Below are 23,673 nucleotides of genomic sequence, written 5' to 3'. Positions count from 1 at the left end.
TGTACAGAATTGTGCTACCCATCTGTCTTTTGTTCTCCTCCAGCAAAGATATCTAAACACAGTATATGACAATGAAGGAGTTGGTCTTCTGACAGTGTAAAGAGTGTCACTGGACACAGTGTTTCACTTCAGTGCCCATGGAAGCTTATCGCCTACACACCTGAAAACTGATATTGGATTTGTTAACACACCGATATCTGATACCACAACATGGCAAACTAGCAATCTAACAATTAAAGGGAATCAAATTAATCAATCTTGAGAGTCAGCCATTATCACTGTGCTGTATGAGTAAATACTGTCATCTTTGGTCAACACTGGGGATGTCATTGTTCAAGCGGCAGCTGTAACCTTTAGACCACATTTGTATGAAGCATATTAACTAACTAGATGGAACACAAGAGACATGAGCATTCAAAGGTAAAGTGGAAAGTAAGGAGTACACAACAGCCATACATCTTGCCTTCAGTCTTTTAATGGTCTTAAACAAAGAGCTTACAGTCGATTGCATAGGAAACATACATGGTCATGAAGTAATTACACCAAATTAAAACTTTCAGAGCAATTAACACTTTGAACTACTCTGATATATTGACACAGTTGCATTTTCATCATCGAATTGATCAACCTTACAAAGGCAGGTTTACAGTTGAAGTGGTTAAACCTGGTCATTGAAGGGGTCAGCATCTTAAATCAAGGAAAAAGGCAAGTTATTTGAATGTCAATTATGAACATTCCAAAATCAATTCTAAATTAAGACTATTTATTCAAATTTTTTATTAATCCAAAGCCCAAAAATGTAATTTCAAAACAAGCAATACAAATCCTGTGCAAGACCTACCGGTTATCTAAATTAACTGTCTACATTTGTCTAGTAGTATCGTTTTAAACATAATGGTTGATATCTTGGCTGGTAATAATTTAAACTAACCTGGACCTTTAAACTGCTATTTATCCCACTATACATATAAAGGTATTATTATCATCATCATCATCATCCCAGCAACATGGTTGGTTGAGCTAACTGGTAGTAATATGAAACGATCAATTAAAAACATGAGTGGCACATTTTACCTTACAGTAAAGCATTTGTTTTAGTAAATATCATTCATACTACAAATAAAGCTTCATACTTTGGGGTAAACAATGACATTCATGATAACATCAAAACTAGCTGAAGAATAAAACAGAGGTTTCTGTGGTCAGATTAGATTTGTGTGAAACAACTATTTGGAAAAGGCTGTCATTTTAAGACTGAGCCACACGCAAAATACAAACTCACAAAGTCAGTGGTACCCACAATGCTCTGCTGCTCAAATGTCTGCTCTGTTGATACATATGAACTCATGTATGAACTAGTAGGAGCTTGCCATTTGGAATTTGCATGTGCGCAAGAGACCCTCAGAGTAACAAAATGGAATGACAAATTCACTAACCCTGTAATACCTCGTTACTAAATCCACATTAAGACTATTCCGTTCCCAGGGGGGCAGGACAAACAAAAAAATAATTTGGTCATGTGTGTATCAAAGAGCATAGGGCCCTTTTATACTGTAAAGCTTTGTTTTTCGCTCTTTGTGTGACTCTTGTTCGTCAGCCCAGACATATGGACAGACGGACAGACAGACAGAGCTCCTGTGTTTATAGGTTGTTGAGCTCCTGCAGGGTCTGGTCCAACGTCTGGTGCATTTCTAGGTTCTCCTCTTGAGCATGAGCCAGTTTCTCTGATGGTGGGGAAGACAAAGCACAGGTGAGCACCGGCCAATCACCCCTGGCCTCAGGACAACGGCAGGTGAAATACAGTGACAGGACCATACAAGTACACATCAATGTGATTCTGATGCATATTAGACATTTTCACATTCTTATATCACGCGTCATTTCTACGTCACGGTTAAAGAGAGAGAGAGAAAGAGAGGGTGGACAGATAAAGCTGTTGCACAGAACCAGGTCACCTCATTGGAGCCAAATGAGTGGAGGACATTATCAAACTTTCCAGTCAAGTCGATCTCATCTACAGTAAACGACAACAAAACTAACAGTGGTTCTTATTCCAGACTTCATAGAGGTCAGTCTGACTGTTCTCTGCTTGTGTGTAAGCAGCCACAGCCATAGCATCTTCTCAGCTCCAATGAGAGAGTACAGTGAGTACAGTGCTGCCAGTGTGCTCAGAATGTCAGGTGGGGTTTGGGTTTCAGTGGGCACAATGGAGCGCTTACAGCCAGCAGATGCTACTGCTCCTACACCCCTCAGTGGCCCTGGTGCTGACGGACCCTAAGAGGGACCAGCTATTCAGTCCAATGAGAGGAGAGCTAGAGGTGATACACCAGACTTCAGATGGAAACTGGCTGTTTGGCTAACTAACTACTAGTGTTGTTCCGATACCGATACTAGTATCGGCATGGCCACCGATACGCACAAAAATGCTGGTATCGGTATCGGCGAGTACTAACAAAAAAAAAATCCGTTTTTTTTTTTTTTTTTTTTAAGTACTAAAGTTATTTTGTTTGTAAATGTTCACTTGCTGTTGCACTACTACTACGACTGTTTTATATCTTAAATGGATATTGCACTGATTGGCATCTGTGAGAGCCACATTTCAGGTTTTATAAGGGGTTGATTTTCTTGTCACCATACCAGGTAGACAATAAAAAAAAGTTCTATAGTATTCACTCTCTGTTGGTATTTTTTCCTGTTTTACAAAGGTTTTGAGCAGTGCCAGACTAAGTGTTAGCAATAATTTTACATCGAGGTGAGTATGCGGCTCAAAAAACATGTTTTTTGTTTTTGTCTTTTCAAACGCCGTGGTATCGGATCGGTACTCGGTATCGGCAAGTACTGCACGGTCAGGTATCGGTATCGGGATCAAAAAATGGTATCGGAACAACACTACTAACTACCTTACTGGGAATGACTAGAATTGCTGTAGCTATGGAGCAGCACCCAATATAGTAGAGTTATTTATGGAAGTACACCCAAAGACATGATCAATGTAAACAAATGAGTGTTGATAATAGGAAATGTTTAGTGAGTGTAAACAGAGAGATTATTTCCCAAGAGATATATTGCACTATAGTGTGAAATGTTAACAAATATATGAATTATAAAAGAATTAGGGTTAACAGATATGTCTCTTCACACTCACTAGAACAGCCACTCTACCTTTGGAAAAATGCACAAACCCAGGCAGCTTAACCAAGGTACATTAGATGTCATTGACTCTGGATGCATGCATATAACAGTCTGCACAATAGTGGCACATTAGTTAAACGTTGTGAAATAGAATTGTACGACATTCAGATGTTACTATAAGCAGACTTTGTCTTAATATGTCCCTACACTGCCAGTCTACAGGCATTAGAGTATATGCAGACTTTCATGCGTACATCTTAAGTTCTGTCAGCCTGTACAATATACTGTAAATTCAAATCACATCTGTTAACTTACACAAATACATACTCAAACTTGCACCGTCAGCCATACCTCAGTGCTAATGTTCAGAACTGTGAAGGTTTAGAGACTTCAGGTGTGGGGTCATGTTGGGGTCATGTTTCCAGTTTAAAGTAAGAGATCTGCTCCATTAAACTCACTCAAAGTCTCACTAGTAGAACTCTACTGTGCATCGTGCAATAAGTGAGTTTTTCAGGTCGGTGATTATAATTCGGAGAAACTTGGAACCGAACATTTACGTACAAACAGATGATAAAATGGAAAACATGAATCACAATTCTCTTCCCCCATCATCAAAATAATATGTGCACACTATGTCCCAGTGGGGACAAATTCCATTTCAACTCAAATTCCATTCATGATTCTGTGAAAACCGGTTCCAAGCTTACTCAGAAACAACTGCATATACTAGTGATGGAACAGTGAAAGAGGTGAGGTGGAAGAGTGGAAGTGGGTTTGCTAGAAGCTTCTGCCTGGACAGATTCAGCTGTTTAGCTCATTAAGAACCATTCTCAGTTCGTGACTGAGAATGCGTGTTTTCTCCACCTCCTTGTGATAGCGATCTGTGGCGACAGCAGCGTCAGTGTGAAGATATAGGAAAGGGAGGAAGGGAGAGAGAGACAGAGAGAAAGGGAGGGAGAGAGAAAGAGAGGGGAGTAAGGGTTAGTGCAATAAAGGTCACAGGGTCATGGAAGACAAGAATAGAAAAAAGAACACCAGAGATGTTTTAATCTAACAGGCAACAAGCATCTACTCACAGCTCACATCATACTACTTACAGCTCTCGGTCTACTACAGTGTATACTTGAATGTCTTGAGAAAAAACATGAAGCTACAGTGGTGGGGAGTAATACATATTCACTGTACTGGGACAGGTGGGCAAGGGGGGGAGGGAAGACTTGCTAGACACACAGAAAACCCCTTTCAAGACTCTCCTAAAGTATTATGGAATTATGTTTCACATAATGACTTAATAAAGAGTAGTTAGCTGCAGTAGAAACAGCCAATGATGATCCTAATAAACAAACATATTCGCTTTCCTATTATTATAATATATAACCAATTATATTGGTTCTACTGCTGGCAAATGGTGTGGTGTTAACACAAGGTCTAATTTTCAAGCCTATATATCTTACCAACAAGCCTCTCCGTTTGTGGAGGAATGCCATGTAGCGTGAGAATGGTCAGTCTCTTAGCATTGTGAACTGTGGTGGAGTGTGTAGTGACAAACTTCATACTGTATGTGATTTTGATGATGGGAACCAAAATACAGAGAAATAACAGAAAAGCCATGAAAAGTGTAAAACAGAAAACAGGAGAAGTCTCAAGAGAAGGGTTGTTGGACATTTATTACAGAGGAAATGAGAAAGGAGAGAAGTATACATCAATACATAAACACAAGAACATGAACAAAGTCTACCAGATCTCTGTAGAGGTGTCGACACTGTGACAGACTAACCACTGGGGACCAGTGGAGGCTAGGGGAGGTAGAAATGGAACCTCCACCAACCTCCACTTCTGGGGACTGGGGGGTGGCTTGTCTGATCCACATCAGTACTGAACTGTCACTGACACAACAATGAGGGAGGAACTAAAAGGAGCGACAGGTTTCACGGGGGAACCTCCGTGGGGCGCACAGCTGAACCCCTTGGGGATTTTGAATCAGCAAAGTCTTGTAAACTTTAGCATTGCATTTGCCCCTAGACTATATATTCACAATTCAAAATGTCCTAACCAAGGGGCAGCATCAAGAGAGCACAGTCCTGTCTGGATAGTGGAATGAAAAAACGACAGAAAAGAGGCGGATGAGTGAGCCCCAGGAGTGGCGGGTGGAGTTGGGGAGCGTCTGAGAGGAGGAGGAGGAGGAGGAGGAGGTGTGAGGAAGAGGAGTGAGGGAGCGTCTAAAGTGTAGTCATGTCGTTGAGGGCCAGATCAAGCTCCTCACTGAGGGCCTTGCCCTTCAGCTTCTGAGCATACACCTCGTCTGGAGGGGAGGATGGACAGAACAAGAGGACAGATAGACGGACAGAAGAAGGTCATGAGTGAAAAAAGAGAAAGAAATTTGTTTTGTCAGATAACCAAAGGAATGTGAAATGAAGTACCGGTATCTGAAAATGAGGATAACGTGCCGCTGAATGAACTGATCAGGAACTGCATTCAGAAGTAGTAACAATCAAATCATCCACTAAAAAAGTATGTTAGTGGACATCAATCCCTTCTGTATCACCAATACAGAGTCACAACCATCAAACCATGCCAAAGCCATGACTGTAAGAAACCTGTCACCAAGTGGTGATGTTGACATGAAGAGTCACTACACACTCCAGAACTAACCCACTCAAGGTTATCACACCATGCAGCCATGTTCCACTTCAAACTCGAGTACCCTTCACACACACACACACACGCACACGCGCGCACACACACACACACACACGCACACACGCACACACGCACACACGCACACACACGCACACACGCACACACACACACACACACACACACAAAACATGCCAAAGCCATGACTGTAAGAAACCTGTCACCAACGAGTTACTTCACACACACACACACACATAAACATAAACAAGCCCATTCTACGCAGTCAAGAGGAACCACCACTGTAACAGACAGATTTTAGAACACGTCTGAGTGCTGCTCAACGTACCTTCCAAATCATCAATGGTCTTCTCCAGCTTGGCCACGGACCTCTCAGCAAACTCAGCACGGGTCTCAGCCTGTGGAGAAACACAGGAGAGCGCAGTGTGTTACCACCCAGGACAGGTCTCTGTTACATCAGGTTATGTCAGAGGGAGAACAGTGACGTAAAAAAAAAAACTGTTTTAAATCAGTTTTAGACGATAGTCAATCTTCCATAGATCAGAGCTTTAGAGGTCCTAGAGAACATGCGAGTTTGATACAATTCCTCCTTCCGTTCCTCAATGAGCCGGTCCTCCGATTTCTACCTCCACCAGCCTCCCCTGGAGACTATGGTGATTCTATGGTACCCACCTCTTTGAGTTTGTCGCTAAGAACTTTGATTTCTTCTTCGTATTTGTCCTCCTTTTGTGTGTACTAGAGATGAAGTAATGAAGACGCATATTAACACAAGTACAACAGATGGTTTTACCAAGTATACATTACAAAATACTTAAATATTCTCAAATATTCTTACGTCAACTATAACATGAATAAAGTGATTCTATATTTACATCCATTAAATTAAAAGATACAGTGAATTAACCATGGCCATGTCTATTGTAAAGCATTAACAATAATCCTGTCTAGTAACCAACACTGAGTACCACAGAGAGACGGGTCGGGGAGGGGAGTTTGCATTGCGGCTCAGAAGGTGTCAGAGCTGAAGAGATCGGCTGAGCAAACAGAGCAGAGAGGGCTAACTACTGGACCAGCAAAGCCTAGTCAAAACGCCGGCGGCTGGAACACATTTAAAGAAACAGAAACCTGGCTTCGGTCCTGGGGCAACATAGCCTCAGATTAATGCTCGTACTTTATTACATCGCTGCAAGTGAATGAAAAAATTGACTGGATTGTAATTCCACCATGTCCTATAGACATACAAGAGTGTACGGATAGGACATCCTGGACTAAATATGTTACTGAATATGGTGAGGTAGATGTTTGTCTATAGCCAGTGAAAAGAGCAGAGGTCTGTCTGTCAGAGGGGGAAGAGCAGAGGTCTGTCTGTCAGAGGGGGAAGAGCAGAGGTCTGTCTGTCAGAGAGGGAAGGGCAGAGGTCTGTCTGTCAGAGAGGGAAGAGCAGAGGTCTGTCTGTCAGAGAGGGAAGGGCAGAGGTCTGTCTGTCAGAGAGGGAAGAGCAGAGGTCTGTCTGTCAGAGAGAGAAGGGCAGAGGTCTGTCTGAGAGAAGAGTGTGTCTGAGAGAGAAGAGCAGCGAGGTCTTTTGTTCTCCTGCTGACTCAATACTCCCACTGAGCTTCAGTTACACCATCTCCATGGCTACCACAGTAGGCCGCCTAGGACAGTCTGGCAGACGATTGTGTGTGTGTGTGTGTGTGTGTCCTGCCTACAGCCCTCTCCTCCTACCTTCTCAGCCTGGGCCTCCAGAGACTTCAAGTTGTTGGTGACATTTTTCAACTCTTCCTCAAGATCACCTGATTTACTGAGCGACGACGAGAGAGGGGGAAGCAAAGAGAGGGGGATGAAAAGGAGAGAGAGAGAGCAATTTGAGAGGGAGGAGAGCAGAGGCGAGGGCTGAGGACAGAGAGCCAGGTCAGGGTTCCCCCGTTGGAGGGGAGTGTGTTAGGAGGAGAGGGTAGGAGCAAGCCAACCTACCTGGAGGGTTCGGTTAGAAGCCCTCCACATGGAAAGTCAGGATCCTTGATAGACACGTCTGACATGGATCAAGTACATAACCATCAAATATAGAATCATGCAGAATCATATAGAATCATGCAGATTATATTATATTATATATATAGACGTATATAGCTAGACACAAAAAAGTGCCTTAAATTCCATGGTCACATCAAGGATCCGTATTCACCCCAGGCGTACAGTGAGGGTCTCCATGGGTGTTAGGACACGGTCCTATGGTGCTACGGGTTCAGGGCAGAGAAGCTGGAGGGAGGAGGTAAGGTCACAAGCCAGAGGAGAGGAGGAAAGGAAGCGGCTTGTAAGAGGTTTGGAATGGGGCCCTGTTCCAGGGGCGACAGAGCAGGTTTGGAATGGGGCCCTGGTCAAGATCGGTCAGTACCTCATCCTCTCCGGACATCATGGACTTCAGGTTCTGGTCCATAAGTCTAAGCTCCTCCTCCAGCTCTCTGACGCGGCTGGGTTAGTCCACAGCCAGGGGGGTGCAGGTGGGAGAGGGGGAGGGGGGGGGGGGGGGGGGGCGGGGCAGGCACACGACAAGGCAAGTCCCAGGTGGGGTGGAGGTGATGGTGGTGGTGGAATCAGGAGACATGCATTACATAAAACACATGGGAGAGAATACACACACACATAGACATATATATACACACACACACACACACACACACACACACACACACACACACACATCCAGGTGTCCTGCTGTGCTTAGTTTATCGAGTGTATCCCACCGTCTCGTGTTTCACACAAGGACTATACCAAACAGGGGGGGGGGCGGGGACTGAAAGGTGGCCAGGCAGCAGGTGGGAGATGTACCAGAGGGAGACAGGGTTACCTCCCCCTTATCTGACACCCATCACACTGTGTTGTATAATGGATGCCAATGGGAATTGGGAATACATTACACGACCCTCTTTAAGCAATCCTTCATCATTCCTGCACACTACGGGAATGAAGTGAATACACATCTCTTTCCCCGCTGTTCTGAAGCTCGTTTCAGATCCACACAGACCATGCGATCATCTTATTAACAGGATGGTGGGTCCATGCAACAATTCAACATTTACATCACTATACAGTATACATCACAGTGCAGTCGACAGTGCTGTCCTCACCAATGTACATTCAAAACAGATGGACTAATTTTTTGTAATGCAAGTAACTTACGGTACATTACAAGAAATGTCAGACATTCAAACAATTGACCATATGTATTCAAAAGGAATTTGAATAAAAGAACAGAATTACTTCCTACTAAGTTGTACGTAAACGTTCTATAAGTGTGTGATAGTGGGGTGGTTTATGGGTGGTGTCTACAGACAGCAGTCGGAGACGGAGGGGGGGTGGTCAACTTACGCCTCAGCCACCTCAGCACGCTCCTCAGAGCGCTCCAGATCGCCCTCAAGGATCACCAGCTTACGGGCCACCTGCGCACACAGACACAGACAGATAAACACACACACACACACACACACACACACACACACACGTTAAAGTACACAGGCCGGACAGGGTAGGAACATGGACTACTTTCCAATAACATCCAACATCTAAGCAGAGTACAGACTTACAGTAGCCTCTTGCTGAAATACTGCATGTCCTCAAAGTGCTGATTCAGCATGTGTGAAGACATGGTTCTACATAACTGGATGTGCTTCAAAGACAGCCTGGTAGGAAGCCAAGCATAGAACCCTGGCCTATGACAGAACTGCCCTAGACTGGCGGAGTGTCGGAAGTGTGTGTGTGTGTGTGTGTGTGTGAGAGAGCAGGGTGGGGGGGCATCAGACAGCCTGATCGTGTGCAAGTCTATTAGCCTACTCCTTTCGCCTGTCAGCCTACGGTAAGCCTCTATCCGCTCTGTGAACTCTATAGGCCTAAGCCCGGCAGAGTACAGTATAGCAGAGTGGATTGTAGCGTGTGGCGTTGTGGTGTGTTAAGCTATACAGACAGACGGTCACCTTGGGCCAAGGGGTCACAGACCGGTCACAGGCATTCACTGTGGCTAGGCTAAGCAAGCAAACCTCAGTCAGTTGCACTTGTTCCCGTTGGGGTTGAAATGTTGGGTTACTCATATATGAAGTGATGTCAAGAAGGGGTGACCCTGAAACTTAAACCCTATCTGAGTCCCTGAAAAAGCCACAACTCTTCTGAAGAACGGCTAAAATCCTCTCAGTGTGCCTCGTGTTTCCTGCAACACTAGGGGTCTGGGGAGGGAGGTGGGGGCAACGCACAGCCAGGGAGAGACAGGAATGTGGAGTTAGCCACGGATGAGAGGCTGCTTTGATCGCCTGCACCACATGTAGCAGGGCATGCTAACGGCTAAGGAGACCGCTTTGATCTCCTACACCACATGTAGTGGCTAACCGCTAACCTCTAACCTGTAGCTGATAGGGGGTTGGTGGAGTGTGCAGGCCATTACAGAAACACTACCTTTTATTGCCATGAGTGCATTTCAGGCAAGACTACATCCACTGTCCAAAGTGACAATGGTTAAATTATAGATGGAACTTTGATCTTCTATAATAGGCTTTAGAAGACAAATTGAATGAAGTTAGGACGTGAAGTGGTGTCTTCCATCAGACATGACGTTTCCACAGAAACAGTCAGGTGGAAGACATAGTCGTTGTCCACCTCCTCAGCAATGTGTTTGGTAGTAGTAGTGTCATAGTAGCTAAGTGTCGTAGTAGATAAGTGTAGTGTACTATGCAGCAGTAGTACTGTAGTAGCAGTAGAAGCTAAGTGTAGTATGCAGAAGAAAGAGCTAAGTGTAGTAGTAGTAGTAGTAGTAGCTGTAATAATAGTAGTAGCTAGGTGTAGTGTACTATGCAGCAGTAGTAGCTAGGTATAGTGTTGTTGTAGTGTAGTGTACTATGCAGAAGAAGGATGCTCACCTCCTCATATTTGCGGTCGGCCTCCTCAGCGATGTGTTTGGCCTCCTTCAGCTGCATCTCCTGGATCTCCATCTTCTCCTCGTCCTTGGACGCCCTGTTCTCTATCACCTTCATTCCTCTGGGGGACGGAATGGGAACAGAGACTCGTCAGTGGACGCCTCAACATAGCCGCAATATGCTACTATGATTCAACATAGCCGCAGTATGCTACTATGCTAACGAAGCTAACGAAGCTGCTCTCCATCAGCGTCATTCCTCTGGAGGAGGGGACATAGAGGCCAGGGGCTGGTCAGTGTCTGTGTGAAAGAGGTTTACAGTAGCATAACCTCTGCTACGGGGCTGGTCAGTGTCTGTGTGAAAGAGGTTTACAGTAGCATAACCTCTGCTAAGGGGACTACACAGGGGGCTGAAGATCTTCAGTGAAAGACTTAGGAATGACACGTGAAATTCAATACAGTCACTTAGTCTACCAGAGGTGACACAGGGAAGGAGACTAGGAGAGTACTAGGGGTGCAACGGTTCAGTATGAACCTCGGTTTGGTTTTTGCTTATAGCCCATATATGCATTATGCGCATATTATGCGCATATACACACACGTGAATGCTCCCAGTAACATTTCTGTTCACTGTTTTCGTTCCCTCATCATTGAATTCAATGCCAAAACCGAAATGAATGACCCCAGAACGCAGATTTGTAGCAATCCGGGGCATCCTCAAACTGTTGCCATGTTCTCAACTCCGCTCGCCATGAACAACCATTTGAACAAGAAGCAACTGCGTTCCAGACAAACTCGACCTCCGACTTTCACTGGAACGCAGCATAAACCGAAAAACCGACATTCACTAGTGCGTATTGAACCGTGGATGGCGAACCGCACCCCCTAGAGAGTAGGGATGCTCCGATTTATCGGCCACCGATTTAAATCGGCCGATTTCACTCCAAATGACTCGATCGGTGATCGGCAAAAATGGCCGATCGCAAAAACCGCTTTTTTTTTTTTTTTTTTTTTTCCTGGGGAAGACAGATAACTGAACAGAAAACATAGGAGGATGTAACAGTATGTAAACCATGAAGGCCACGTTTATGATGTCTTTTATACAGCCATATCACTGACTTGGGCTTCAGGCCCTAACTGGGTGATAGGCCAGACTTTTACTATGCCATAAAAATGGGTCTGCGTTTGCTTGGTGCCTAATGGATCAAAACTTTTATCTAAAAAGCAAAAAATATGTAGGCTATCCAGTCAGTAGGCCTACAGTTATGTATTTAAAAAAAAATCGGTATCGGTATCGGTTGATCTTGAGGAAAGATATCGGTGATCGGTATCGGCCCCAAAAATCCAGATCGGAGCATCCCTACTAGAGAGTACAGTTATTGGGAACAGGGCCATAGAGAGTACAGTTATTGGGAACAGGGCCATAGAGAGTACAGTTATTGGGAACAGGGCCATAAGCTTATTGAATATGAGCAACAGGTGCTGTGCACCATAACACAGAGAGGCCATCCCCACCTCTCGCTCTCATCTGCAGCCTTCTCAGCCTCCTCCAGCTTCTGCAGCGCGGTGGCCAGTCTCTCCTGGGCCCTGTCCAACTCCTCCTCTACCAGCTGGATACGTCTGTTCAGGGAGGCCACCTCAGCCTCTGCCTGGAGGAGGGGAGTGAGAGGGAGAGAAGACAGTCAAACCATAGGAGATAAATGTCTGCACAATGTACTGTAGTAATATAGGCCATTTAGCTGACACTTTTATCCAAAGCGACTTATATTGCAGTGAGTGCATACATTTCAGTATATATGGTCCCAGTGGGAATCAAACCGTAGTGTTGTTAGCACCATGCTCTACCAACTGAGCCACACGACCACTGTAGTGTGTAGTGTCAAGTGTTTGCTTTTTGTTATGAAATTATACGAATTACACCACCGCCACGCCACCACTGCCACACACACACGCGCACACACACACACGTGCGCACACACACACATCAAGAATATTCACCAAAACAAAAATGCCAAGAGGGCCAATGACATGAACATTACCGCAGAGGACAGGTTTTGGAATGCCGTTTTTCCGAGTAAAATTTGTTTTACATTTCACAACTGCCATGTCAAGTTCATTCACCCCTAGAGTGAAACTGGGTAACCGAATGGCCGATACTCCCCTCGCTGACAACATCTTTATGAAACTATTCGGCATCTTAAGAATCTGAGAGTTTCAGACTGTTGTTCATCCATTTAGCATTACATTTCATTCAGGTGTCCCTGATATTTAAAAGGCCAATTTTTTTTAACAACACTATTGTTGATTGTCCCCTCTTCAGAGCCTTCCCTTGAAAGCACAGAGAGGTGTCTGGATCTCTGGCATGGGGGCCTGACCTGCAGGGGTTTAGTGAAGAGCACTCTCTGCAGTGGCCCTCTGGGAACGTCAATTGGAATCGTTAGGCTACAGAAACCGCTGCTAGTGAATGAGAAACCCAGACACACCCACCACTGGGGTGGAGGACGCTGCCTCATGTCACCAGGGACGGGAGGGAGAGTAATGTCATCACGGCAGGGCGGGGTTGTATGTCCTGGTAGGCCCCAAGCTCCTCTTTAATACTCAACCAGTGTTTATCAAAGTTGATCTACCCGGTAAGGGGTGGCAGAGGCGCCTTGTGCTCCCCCTCTCAACCCTGAACGATGGTTTGCTAGCAACAGTGACCCTCTTGACAATAATAACACTTCATCAGCTAAAATCAAACGCAGCACAACTAAGTTGGACACTATTAAAAACACAAACTAAGTCGAAACCAGTCCGTCTCTTGATGAAGCTCTGCCCGTCTGTCCCCCTGCCCGTCTGTCCCCCTGCCCTGTCCCTGTCCCTGTCCCTAGCCCTAGCCCTGTCCCTAGCCCTGTCCCTGTCCCTGTCCCTGTCCCTGTCCCTGCCCCCAGCCAAGTCCCCAGCCCTGTCCCTGTCCCCGGCCCTGTCCCCAGCCCTGTCTCTGCTGTAACAGGTGGGGCTGACTGGCTGATCCAGCAGGGGGTTCTGAGTAGCAGATGATAACTGACATGATTGGATGGTGAAAGAGAACTCTGCATTCCTGCATTCCAGCATTCCGAGCTTCCCGCTGAGGGATACGGATGGAGCTGCGCCGGAACGAACAAAAGACCCAGTGTGTCCCCCCCCCCTCCTCCCGATAGAAGACAGCTAATCAGAGCCCCCCCCAACACACACACAGACACACACAGCTCTTAGGCAAATCCCAGAGATCTGTTCACATTCTGTCCAGCTCGGTAATGGTAAAGGAAGCTGTGGAATTTCATCCGCAGCATTCTAAACATTCCAGAACCTTTTCCTACCCCCTTCATATGGGTCCTTTTAAACTAATGATTGACACTGGGCACTCTAGCCAGGCCACCTATGAGGAGATTACTACCCCCAGAGAGGTACACTGCCTCATCCTCCATGTACCGTATATAGAACTGTTTGGGAAGCTGACAAAAAAAAGAACAGTAAGCTTATTACTATTTTTTTGCAATGCTACATTTTGAAAGCCTTATAGTCGTCATGCCCTAAGCTAGATGCTTTGTGATGGACAGTCTGTGTTATGTTAATTCCCCTTTGGGGAACATGGCCCCTTTTCTAACATATTTCGTAGACTCCCCTGTGTGTGTGTGTCTAGGTTGAGGTCCAGTCTGTTAATGGTAGAGTGACTCTGGGCTGAACCAAGGCCAGAACTCAGGAAATGATTAACCTGCTGTATGACTGGGGGGGGGGGGGGGGGGGGGACGACGACAATATAGGAGGGAGAGAAAGTGAGAAAGAGGAAGGGAGGAGGATGGGAGAGAAGGGTGACTCAGGCTAGCAGGGAGGGGAGACCTGGGTGAGAGGACTGCACCCTCCTTCCAGCTGGCTGCTTTGGCTGCTCTTCCTGTGATTAGGACAGCTAATGTCCAGGCTTAAGTTACAGTACTCAGGCCAGGCAGGTTCATAACTAATTATGTGAAAAAGGTTGAATGAACCATGAATATCGTTCATTTTAGAAGATAGGAAAAGCTGATTATGTGTGAAGGAATATAAAGGAATAAACGATTATGGTGTTGGCAATGGCAAATAACAGACAAACAATCTTTGCTAATGTGTATTTGACTGTGCAGCTTAATTCCTTTGCAAGTCTGATTATACAAGGAAAAGACGTACATTCATTCAACTAATTTCGGATGCGCAGTCATGCCAGGGAGGCCCGCCGGACTGTCTGTAAAAACACGGATCCAAGCCATCCTAGCCAGGGAGTCGCCTATGGTCGCAGCCTTCCAAAACGTATGACTTTGCGTAAAACATCACATTCTCCCACTATGCTCGCAGCCCAGATAGTCATACATTGACCGACAATTGTGTATTTGCCTTAATTTTTTTATCACCGATGTTTTTTCGGCCAGATAGAACAAGTTGCTCTATGATAAAGCGACTGGCTGTCTGTTCCACAACACCAGTCGTATGAACCGGTGTCCTCCGGGCTGGTCTTACCCTCTCCCTGGCCTGCCTCTCCACGTCCACCTCCCTCTGCAGCATCTCGGCTCGGTCCTCCGCATCGTCCGCTTGTTGCTGCAGCGTCTGGATCTTCCGTTTGACCGATTCGATCGATGTTATTCCGGCCATGGCCAATGTTTCTTGCAATAATTCTCAATAGATAAACAAGCTGCGATGGACGCGACGCGGTGTCGCCTTGCCCGTAGCGCGATAACAGCACCTGGAGACTGTCGAGTCACGCCTCCTGGTCGCTACAGCAGCAGCCTGTCAATTTGATACAACGTACGAATAACTCTAGAATGTCATGTAGCTGTTCTGTGCGTCTTGTACATATGCAAGGCTGAAGGCTCACAGATCATTGAGCTTATTATTCCTCCTGAGAACCTGCTCACGTTCTCCTCCTGACGCGCTACAGGAATTCAGAGGAGAGGCGAAAAAGTTACAACTCGCTTTTAGTGTCTGCCCTCCTCCCTTATCTTTCACTAATGATGTCACAGGTTATAGGCCGGTCGCATTTTAAAGGAATAGTACCAGTCTATAAAAAAATATATATTAAAAAAACATTATTATTCTACAGTTCTGCAGTTCTGATGCCTTTCCATTTCTCTTACTTTTCAAAGATAGGCCTATGTCTCTGGGTCCCATGTCTATTGTAATATGTCATTTCCCCCCAGGTGTAGCCGGAGGTAGAGGTTTTTCATTGAGTGACTCTGTACCAGTTGACTTGTCTTATCTAGCTGGAAAACATGGGACAGCCTCTCAAATGAGGTCAATTTCAATATTATAGATTCTGGGAAGGGAAGTTTGTCACAATGTTGTGCAAAGGTGGTAATGAGAGGCCATGAAAGCCAAAGGGCAGCTGGATACCACAGGGACTTTGGAAATACACACATACTGATCTGTCATCAGCAGGAGAATAAGCCATGTGTTTAACTGTAGAATAAGCCATGTGTTTCTCTCCAAATAATAATGACAGGATTGTTTTGGCGCTTGCACTTTGAAGTCAGCACTTCTGTAAGACTATTAACTGTGTGGATATCAAAAGCGCCCCCAGTTGTCAGAAGGCTTTTGTAGATTTACTTGGGATAAATACAATATCAACCTCAAAGGCCTGAAACACCAGCTATAAAAACCCTCTTTCATTCAAACTCCATCACCATGGTGAGATAGTCAGATAGTCAGTGAGTTAGTCACGCTGCTGATGGAGTTTGAATGAAAGAGGGTATTTATAGCTGGTGTTTCAGGCCTTTGAGGTTGATGTTGTGCGCTTTACAGGCAACCGTTTATTGTTTTGACCTCAAATACTCTGAGTTTAAATCCCTTGTTTTTCATTCAAGAGAAGGATTCTAACTGTGACCTTGTAATGAAGTATGCTTGTGTATGTTGGCCTATTGTATAATCTTTCAAATCTATTCAAGAAGCCACAATAGGAAAACATAAGATATTTCAATTAAATGAATGTGCCTTGTACATCAATTGTTATTATTGTTATTATTGACCTATTGAATGGTCTCCTCAAAGCTATTATTTAATATATTTATGTTCATGAATTCAGCATAGTGAGTAGGTATTTTAGGATTGTCCTCTCTGTTCGTATTCATTTACTAATGAATTTGCTTTATCTGCTGTTTATGCTCTATTCAGCTGAGACAGACAGACATACAGATCCCAGCGTGAAGCAGTCAGTGTGAACTGGAAAGCATGACTTCACTTCACTATAAACAAATTAATTCATTCCTGGAATTCTTTTCCTTCTTTGGTAACATCATAATTCTACTATGCACTGGGGGGTGCTCCATCTCCCTTCCTCCCTTCTCCATCTCCCTTCCTCCCTCCCTCCCTCCCTCCCTCCCCCCCTCCCTCCCTCCCTCCCTCCCTCCCTCCCTCCCTTCTCTCCAGCAGATTACAGAGACAGAACTTTACTTCTTTTGAGTTACACAGTGTTGAGTAAATTATGTTTAAATGCTTAGCTAGTCTAACCAAACCGCCCAAGTTCTATACTGCCAAACCACCCAAGGTCTTTAAACTGTACATGTGGCTGTTGAGTCTATGTACATGTGTCTGTTCTAGAAGGTTCCAGCTGGACCTCTCTACTCAGGTGGGCCACACAGCCTGACAGCCTATCAGAATAAGGGCTTTTAGTGCATGTCTCGGGTTGGCACGGTTACAACACTGCTGACATCATTACAATAGGGTGAGGATGACAGAGCAGGAAGAGGTGGGGGGAGGGGGGAGTCGGCAGGAAAGAGAGGAAATGATCAACTGTTTTCAGGAATGATGCTGTGAGCAGACAGGTAATCTAGCATGCTGACACTCCTTATATGGAGATGGTGAACTGAGCAGGGATTGGATGCTGAGGCAAGCACTGAGCAGGGATTGGATGCTGAGCCGTACAGAACTACAGTATGGTTTGATGTAGGCCTGTTCAATGGAATTAAACTGACTTTTATGGAATGCTTTTATAGGAGACATTATCTAGGCAGTTGTGTGTGTTTGAAGAGTGTAGGCCTATAGTGTAGTAGTACTTAACCGTTTTATATCACACCTTTTCCAAAAAGGTACAGAGCTTCTAGAATAACACATAGTGTCAAGATATCTGATAGGCCAGTAGCTAAATGTTTACTTTGACTGTACATCCGCTGCTAGGCAGTGATAGGGCACATACTGTATCCTGCCAATATACTGCCTCAAGTGTATTTTAGGGACAGCCTCCCAGCCTGTCTGTAGGACGATGACAGATCACTCATATCTGTCACCTGCTCTGATATCATGTTGACACATGAGACACCAGGCGTTCCAGCGAGTCAGTGAGAGTGCAGAGTGGAGAACATGGTAATCATAGAAAGCCCAAACTAGTCAAACTCGGAGTTGTTCACGTTCATTAAAACGCACAGCATTCAGGCTGGAGGGTGTTGACAAGCTCCACTGAATCTGATACAGGTTGGCTTCGGCTCTGTCCCTTCTGCAGCTGTCACAAGACAGAGCATCGACTTAGATATGGAACAGTACCCCCTAATGGGGGCGGTGGGAAATGCAGAAGGAGAGACTAGGGATAGACTTATCATGTTTAATAAGCATGAAAAAGAGATGTTATAGCCAGCACATTTCTGCATTCTACGTGGTACACTAGTGTTGGTATTACAATATCCACACTTAACAAATTAGATTCTACTTGAAATTGTCTAATAAGATTTTCTCTGCCAAATCTTTTGCATTGCTATGTTACACCCTATTGAACATGACCTTGTATGTTAGACAGACAGGCACATAAGGTGCAGTGCAGGTTTATTGTCACCAGGGGGAGACATAGTGGACTGGGGCCTGACGGTCTGTTAATTTATGGCCCTACAGATTTAGCTGTGTACATTTTTACACAGTATAACTTTACAAGTGGACTGTAATGACAGCGAGGGTGAAATGGTGAAAATATATTGCCAGAGGATCTTGGCATCGTTGTTGGAAAAAGGCCTAAGTGAAACAATTTGCGGTCTGGTGCATTTCTATGGGAACTGATAGCAATGTCTCATGGGAGAGAGGGTTGCTTTAACCTCTGTTGACAATCTCATTACAGCAATAACTGACGGTGGTAAACTTTTAAGAGGAGCAGATTCATGGATAGTCTCTTGAAACAGTTACTACATTCTCTCTTTACTCTCACACACTAGATATATACCTACATGTTATTTGTGTGTGTGTGTGTGTGTGTGTGTTTTAGAGAGTGACAGAAAGGTAGACATAGAGAGAGAGTGACAGAAAGGTAGACATAGAGAGAGAGAGAGACAGGGTGGGGGAGAGTGTGTTCATGTGATGACGTCACTGTGGTGGTGAGGCCTGTCTCTGTCACTCACGTCTGTTGCCTTCTTCTCGGCCTGCTCCAGCTTCTCCTGCGCGTCCTTCAGCGACTCAGAGTATTTATCCAACTCATCCTCCACTCCCTTCAGCTTCTTCTGCAGGGCCAGCAGCTCCTCTTCCAGCTAGGAGATGGACGCACAAGAAGGCACACACGCACACACATGCACGCACGCGCACGCACACGCACACACACACACACACACACACACACACACACACACACACACACACACACACACACACTTTTTAACTTCCGACCAATACAAAACTGATATTGATGATATAAGGCTTTCTTTAGTGTTATCCCCTCCACCCCCCAGCCTTATTAAATAATCAAATACGTACTGTTTATTTTCCTTGCGTTCAGGGTCATAAGAAAAACCTTTGTGTGTGTTTGTCTTTGTGTGCATGCGTGCGTGTGGAATGAGGACAGGCTTATAAAGGGATGGAGCTGCCATAGTCTTTCTCTATTAGTCATCCTCTCAGAGTAACCATGGCGTGCAGCTGTTGATCTTCCTCTCTCTCTCCTTTCAACAGACATCAAATAAACACGCTGCATTACATTGACATTAACATTTTTGACATTTAGCAACAAGTATGCTTTTGATGCTTTTATGAATTGTCTATACATCAGTCATCATCAAGTAATAATCTGTGCTAGGACCAGGGGCCACTGCGCTTACATGCATTATCTACAGGCCTGGTCTTGTCTGGTCTGGTTTGGTCTGACCTCTGGCCTGGCCTGGTCTGGTCTGGTCTGTTCTGGCCTGACCTGGCCTGGTCTGGTCTGGTCTGGCCTGGCCTGGTCTGGTCTGGTCTGGTCTGGTCTATTCTGGTCTATTGTGGTCCAGTCTGGCAGCCCCCACATAGCTCACAGCACAGGCTCGTTAAACCACCCACATATTTATTGTGTTCTAGTGACAGCCTGAGCCTTGTGACTGTATAAGGTAGTGGCATTCCGACAGGACAAAGAGATACCCCTAACCTTAACCCTACTTTTGAGAGTTGATTGCTGGTGGAGGTATACATCGGAGGACGGGCTCATTGTAATGCAAGGAATGAAATGAGAAATGGTATCAAACACGTGTGTGTGTGTGTGTGTGTGTGTGTGTGCGCGCACACGTGTGTGTTTGATACCATTCCTCCATGCATTACAATGAGCCCGTCCTCTGATTTCTACCTCCACCTACCTACCCTGGAGTTGATTCTATCTAAAGGTAGGTTGATTATCTTGAGGTCACCTGTTCACCAAACAATATCAATGAGCTTTGTTACTCTGTCTCCCGGGAATACTTTTAGAATAGGGCCTCTCATATTCAGTAACTGAGCCAGTCCAGTAACTGTGCCAGCTTAATGTCATTATGTTCCTCTGTTGGAGACAATCATCTTCAGCCTATAAAAAGCCCATTGTGACGTACAGACAGGCAGACAGACAGGGGCTCTGTGTAAATGCTATGTCCCCATGACGAATGTCATTCTCTTCTTACATCTGAGAGGACTACCGCTCCCTGGGCTGAAGAAGCTATGTGAGGCATCGCAGCTCTCTGGATCACAAATAGACCTCACAGCCCAACTGATCCCAGATCTGGCATTGTTCGGCCGGGTCCATGTGGTGAAGGGTGGGGGGTGAAATCTCTGTCCCAGATCTGGACCTGGACCAGGCCTTGACCCCATTCTTCTTTTGTGGAGGAACAATTTGAAGAAGGAGAGGGAGGGGAGGATGTGTATGTGTGTGTGTGTGTGGTGGGGTGGGGTCTATAGATGGACATGCTTCTCTTCTGGGAACAATGACTTGTTAGGGAGTGAGTCTATTCATAGAGACGTCCATCTGGTTCAAGCTGACCATGTAAATTATAACAGAGCAGATGACTGGAACGGAAAATAAAGTATACTTGTCAAGAAGAGATGCTTCCTTTAATCTTCTGCTCTCAGGGGAAAAAAGCTAAAGCACTTTGCCGTTCACTACGTCCTCATTAGCAGTGGAAGCTAATGTTCTCCCTGGTATTCCAAACACACACCAGGGGAATGCAAATGTTGGACGGAAAAAGGATCACTGGGTGGGTTTTGGTTTCCATTCCTGTGGTGGTGGGTTCCCTTACTGGGGAAGGAGGGGGGCGGGATGGATATGCAGAGAGAGGGGACAAATGTCACATAATGGGGTAGACAGCAGTCAAGGACAGAGGAGGTGATATTAATAACTGTGTTGCCCATAAAGAAACAGCTGTGTGAAGAGATCATTAATCAAGTGACAAGGATCTACTTGACATGTTGGACTGTTCTGTTCTGTTCAGGAGGATCCAAAACTGCCTGCTCAGTCTCCTGCATCGTGTATCTGTGGTTAATCTGAGCAGTTGTATACCAGTGGAGGCTGGAGGAGATAGAAATCGGAGGACGGGCTCATTGGAATGCATGGAATGGAATGAGGAATGGTATCAAACACGTGTTTCCGATTTCTGCCACCATCAATGGAACATGGGATCAATGGAACAGAATGAGAAATGTTATCAAACACACTCATTCCATTCCATGCATTCCAATGAGCCTGTCCTCCTATTTCCACTTCCACCAGCCTCCCCTGTTGTGTAGGCAATGTAGTGCTGAGATCACTCAATAGAGGTTTGTGTTCCATAAGGTACATGTACCGTAGGTTCCATGATCCACCTCATGTTCAACCAAAGCCTGAAGAAGAGGCAGGTTGGAAGACAGGACGGAGGAGCTAATGGCCAAACCGTCCAAATGAGGAAGCTGATATGAAGTCAGTTAAACAAATACATAAATGAAAAAGGTGACAATCAGTGTCTGTCAGATGTGGTGGTACACCACGGAGGGTCAAAGCAGAGAAGTGACATGGATGGAGGAGATGGTTCCAAGTTGGAGCTGGATCCAAAAAGAACACGACGGGTTCAGTAGATTTGGAATCAAAGGAAAATGTATGGTCGTCAGAATCATCTGAGGAGAAAGTGAAGATGCTGAATTGTGTGAAATAATGAATAATAATAATTGTGTAGATTTCTGTATAATCTTTAAAAATGAATATCAGTTCCTCCCAATCTGCCGTCTGTCGGGAAACGATGATGTAATGCCTCTAAGTGTCCAGCTTCAGCTCTCCTCCACTCCCTAGTTGTAGATTTAGAGTCCTAAGGTTGCTGATGGCATGTCACTCCTTCACACCCGTTTTTATAACCCTCTGAGTATGTCCTCCTTAAGATGGCTGCATCGGCCTCAGCCTTGGGCCCGTCTTCAATGTGCTTGGACCCAGGGAATGTAACACTGCCCCTTATAACCTCATACTGGTTGGCATGTGGAGCCCTACTTCAGAGCTGAGCGCAGCCGGGGCCACTTGGTGTGATCTGTCATAGCTAATCAATCCTAAACCAACCACGTCATTCTGGTACTCGCTGATGGCTAAAGTAGCAGGGCTGGAATTACAGATGGGGGGGGGGGGAAGATATCAATATAGGCCCCCTTTAATTAATGTCAAATCATATATATCTAGGTTGAGCACCCAAGTTCATACATTACATGATCAGGTCATCTCACACCGTATCAACATCTTCATTGTACATAGTTGCTAAAGTCATGTTTGAATAGCTTAACAAGCAAATGGCATTTAGAAACCCATACCTGTCCTTCAGATTTAGCTGTCACTGAGCGTCTCACACTTTTACACTACAAACTGTATATTTGCAATAGTGAACCTATCATATATCAGATAATACAATCACTGACTGACCCTTGTACAGTGTATGCCTATTTGTCATATAAATCTGTGTAAATTTCCTTTCTCTACAGACAGTATGGATTATATTTCCCTTCAAGCAACGTACAGTAAAGACACTCCTGTGGAGTGTCCTGTGGATCTGTCACACTCCCATACCAGTTTGCATTTGTCCTCTGCCCCTTTCTTGTCCCCCTCGGCCTGCTCCGCCCTGTCGATAGCGTTCTCCTTATCCAGTTTCAGCATCTGCATCTTCTTCTTGATGGCTTCCATGGTGGCTGTTGGTTGTGTTTTCTCCCAAAACCAGAAGAAACAGGGGTAAAGAGCCGGTTACTGGAGCCTTGGCTACGGACGGACAGACGGACGCACAAGCCCCACAGAGGACGCAGACGACTGAAGTGGACAAGAGCTGCAGCAGGAGCCAAGTGATGAGACACAGCTCTTTGGACTGGTAGGGAGGGGAGAGAAGGAGGGAGGGAGGGAGGGAGAGAGGGAGGGCAGGGCAAGTAATGGGAGGGGAGAGAGGGAGGGGAGGAGAGGGGAGGGGAGTGCAGGGCAGGGGGAGGGAGGAGAGGATAGGAATTCTCCCCTCCAAAGTAGACCCAAGACTTTTTTGGAAAGTTCAGCTAAGTCACTCTCTGGAGCATGTGTGACGTTGCACTGCTGTGATTTGTTCCAGAGGTTTTGTCCATCTTTGGGATGATCTCATTCCTCTTCATGTTCCCTCTCTGTGGTATGATATTAGTCTGAAATACAGTATACCTCCAGGGACTCATATCATGTCATGGAAATAACTGGCATCCTTTAAGACATGCTGTATTGAATCTATCTCTTTATACGTTAATCATGATGAACGGCTCCTTGAACCGAGCGCACAGGGAAGCAGGAAGCGCAGGAGGCAGACAGG

General features: G+C 45.4%; 1 protein-coding gene across 4 annotated transcripts; it reads right to left on the bottom strand.

The window, feature by feature from the left end:
* Window positions 1-465: 465 nt before the first annotated feature.
* On the bottom strand, window positions 466-23,064 carry tpm2 (tropomyosin 2 (beta)). Of its 4 annotated transcripts, none has more exons than XM_080528915.1 (9): window positions 22,926-23,064; window positions 19,045-19,170; window positions 12,203-12,336; window positions 10,692-10,809; window positions 9,157-9,227; window positions 8,183-8,258; window positions 6,460-6,522; window positions 6,116-6,185; window positions 466-1,724 (listed from the first exon to the last, which is right to left on the bottom strand). In XM_080528915.1, exons 1-9 carry the CDS (start codon window positions 23,037-23,039, stop codon window positions 1,642-1,644), a joined length of 855 nt encoding a protein of 284 aa, XP_080385041.1. In that variant the 5' UTR covers window positions 23,040-23,064; the 3' UTR covers window positions 466-1,641. The 4 variants fall into 4 exon arrangements, with proteins under 4 accessions (XP_080385041.1, XP_080385042.1, XP_080385040.1 ...); XM_080528916.1 differs by lacking the exon at window positions 8,183-8,258 and adding an exon at window positions 7,513-7,588; XM_080528914.1 differs by lacking the exons at window positions 19,045-19,170; window positions 22,926-23,064 and adding an exon at window positions 15,194-15,805.
* Window positions 23,065-23,673: the final 609 nt, after the last annotated feature.

The sequence above is a fragment of the Nansenia antarctica genome (genome assembly GCF_963989245.1).
Source record: "Nansenia antarctica genome assembly, chromosome: 4".
NCBI lineage: Eukaryota > Metazoa > Chordata > Actinopteri > Argentiniformes > Microstomatidae > Nansenia > Nansenia antarctica.
This window is presented reverse-complemented; position numbering and strand designations above follow the sequence as displayed.

Bases quoted from the DNA above. Each gene is read 5' to 3' on its own strand.
- tpm2 (XM_080528915.1), bottom strand. From the start codon at position 23,039: ATGGAAGCCATCAAGAAGAAGATGCAGATGCTGAAACTGGATAAGGAG. The intron at 8,259-9,156 runs GTAAGTTGACCA...GGACTAACCCAG, and splicing joins CGTGCTGAGGTGGCTGAGGC to CCGCGTCAGAGAGCTGGAGG. The intron at 6,186-6,459 runs GTGGGTACCATA...GTTTCTCCACAG, and splicing joins TTAGCGACAAACTCAAAGAG to GCTGAGACCCGTGCTGAGTT.